General features: G+C 52.3%; 1 protein-coding gene across 1 annotated transcript in view; it reads right to left on the minus strand.

Moving 5' to 3' along the window:
- Positions 1-1,345: 1,345 nt before the first annotated feature.
- Positions 1,346-2,488, minus strand: part of SLC39A2 (solute carrier family 39 (zinc transporter), member 2) — a 2,100-nt gene continuing 957 nt past the window's right edge. The window contains exon 4 of the mRNA XM_006772384.2: positions 1,346-2,263. Coding sequence (XP_006772447.1) covers positions 1,631-2,263 — 633 coding nt within the window. The 3' untranslated portion in view covers positions 1,346-1,630. The remainder of the gene's footprint in view (positions 2,264-2,488) is intronic.

The following is a 2,488-nucleotide window of genomic DNA, read 5'->3' on the forward strand; positions in this document are numbered from 1 at the left end:
TTCCCTGTCCCTCCACCAAGTCTGAGACATTCCTCCACCTCGTTGGGTCATAGCCGTCCTGCTCCTCCTCAATTCCAGATAACCAGTTGTTTTACTTGTGCAGTTTTTAAGAGGAGCAGCACATTGTAGGGGTTACTCGCCCGAAAGGCAAATGGCCCACTGGGGAGGGACCAGAGGCACAGTGGCAGGCAGGGCAGGCAGAAGGAAAGCCACCATGTCTCGGCAGAGCCAAGTAATCACCCTTGGAATTTATCTGGCGCCTTTCTCTTTCCAAACACACTGCTTCTTAATCCCGCAGCACAAGGCGGCTGGAATGAGACAGAGGCTCAAAGAGCAATCGTGTCCCTGAAGCCACACAGGACTCAGTATGAAAAATAGAAACCAGGTGAAGTAGGCTCCATTGAGCCTGATCTGAAGTGTCTTTTGAATGTGTAGGTGGTTGATAATCTATTATCAGGGAGTGGGGTAGGTGTGGTTAGTGTAGAAAAAAATCTAGATCCCCAGCGTTTCTGTTTTTAAACCTCTTCTCTAAATGCTGGGAACTCTGGCTCAGTATTTCAACACCTGTGGGTAAGGTGGGAGCGGGCTGTTGGAATTTCAGCAGTGCTCCCATGTCTGGGGGACATGGCTGCAACTGACAAAATGGCTAGCGGCTCTGATTCCAGAAGAAAAGACTGCATCCAACACTCACTCTCCCCGCTTCCTGCTCCACTAGGCAGCAGTTGGGTAACCCGGAGCATGCTTGAAGGGGGAGGGGAAAATGGACATTTATTACAGACAGTAGCAAAAATGGAACAAGAGTCAAATCTGCAGTGATGGTCTTTATATCAATTTTCCAAAGTATAGGCACCCAACCTAAAATAAACGCCCCTTTCTCAGTCCTGGATGAGCAATGGGATCTCACATAGGAGAGGCTGGGATCCAGTTCATGGGGATGATGCCCAGTGAATGCCACTTAGTCTCAGTGGAGAAATGTCTGAGGACCAAAGCCTTTCGGGAGGTATCTCCTGGGTCCATCAAAAAGTCAGGAATCTCTCAGGCCCACAAGGCAATTAAGGCCATGAAGGCAAAACCAACGGTTACACAGGCCCACTTGAGCAGAGGAGCCTCAGGAGCAGCTAGCTCCCTGGGCAGAATTTCTAGGAAGGTGACATACAGGAAGGTACCAGCTGCAACACCCTCTAACACAGCCTGGGCTAAGCCGTGCCCTCCTTCTGAGTCCCCTCCAGCCACAGCCAGCCCTATGGCTACACCCAGGGGGGACATGAGAGCAAATGACAGTATGCTCTCCCCGCTTCCTGCTCCACTAGGCAGCAGTTGGGTAACCCGGAGCATGCTTGAAGGGGGAGGGGAAAATGGACATTTATTACAGACAGTAGCAAAAATGGAACAAGAGTCAAATCTGCAGTGATGGTCTTTATATCAATTCTCCAAAGTACAGGCACCCAACCTAAAATAAACGCCCCTTTCTCAGTCCTGGATGAGCAATGGGATCTTACGTAGGAGAGGCTGGGATCCAGTTCATGGGGACGATGCCCAGTGAATGCCACTTAGTCTCAGTGGAGAAATGTCTGAGGACCAAAGCCTTTCGGGAGGTGTCTCCTGGGTCCATCAAAAAGTCAGGAATCTGTCAGGCCCACAAGGCAATTAAGGCCATGAAGGCAAAACCAGCGGCTACACAGCCCCACTTGACCAGAGGGGCCTCAGGACCAGCTAGCTCCCTGGGCAGAATTTCTAGGAAGGTGACATACAGGAAGGTACCAGCTGCAACACCCTCTAACACAGCCTGGGCTAAGCCGTGCCCTCCTTCTGAGTCCCCTCCAGCCACAGCCAGCCCTATGGCTACACCCAGGGGGGACATGAGAGCAAATGACAGTATGCAGAACACGGCCCATCGTGACCCAGTGCCTACCTGCACCAGCCGCAGCCCTACACCAAACACTATGAGCCCCTTGTGAGCCAGGACAGCAAGACAGAGCTGCACGGTGGCTACTACTGTTGTCTGCAGCCCCACAGCCAGACCCTCAAACACCGAGTGGAAGGAGAGAGAGAGCAAAAGGATGAGGGCTCGAAAGGGACTCTGTGAGGGTGAGGGTAGAGATCCATGGCTGTGGAGTCCAAGGACATGAGCCCCACCCACTTCCTCCTCCTGCACTTTTGATCCTCCGTGGGCTCCAGGACAGCACTGCAATGCCAGCGACTCCAAAAAGAAGACGAGGAAGAAGCCCAGGGAGATGATGAGCTCTCCATAGGGATAGTCTGTCTGGGAACAGAAAGAGGGGCTGTGGGACAGGAAAGGAAGTGCAGTGGACGGAGGTGCGGAGGTGGGATGGGAGACTGGAGAGAATGGGTAATGTGGGACTAAAACATTAAAAAGGGTAGGCGAATGAAGCCTGGAGGAGATACGGACATGCAACAAGAATACCAGAGGGACCAGGGTCAGTGTCAGTAGGGCTGAAATGTGGGAAAACGATGGGGAGCATGTCTA

Source organism: Myotis davidii, unplaced genomic scaffold, assembly GCF_000327345.1.
Source record: "Myotis davidii unplaced genomic scaffold, ASM32734v1 scaffold666, whole genome shotgun sequence".
NCBI classification, from domain to species: Eukaryota; Metazoa; Chordata; class Mammalia; order Chiroptera; family Vespertilionidae; genus Myotis; species Myotis davidii.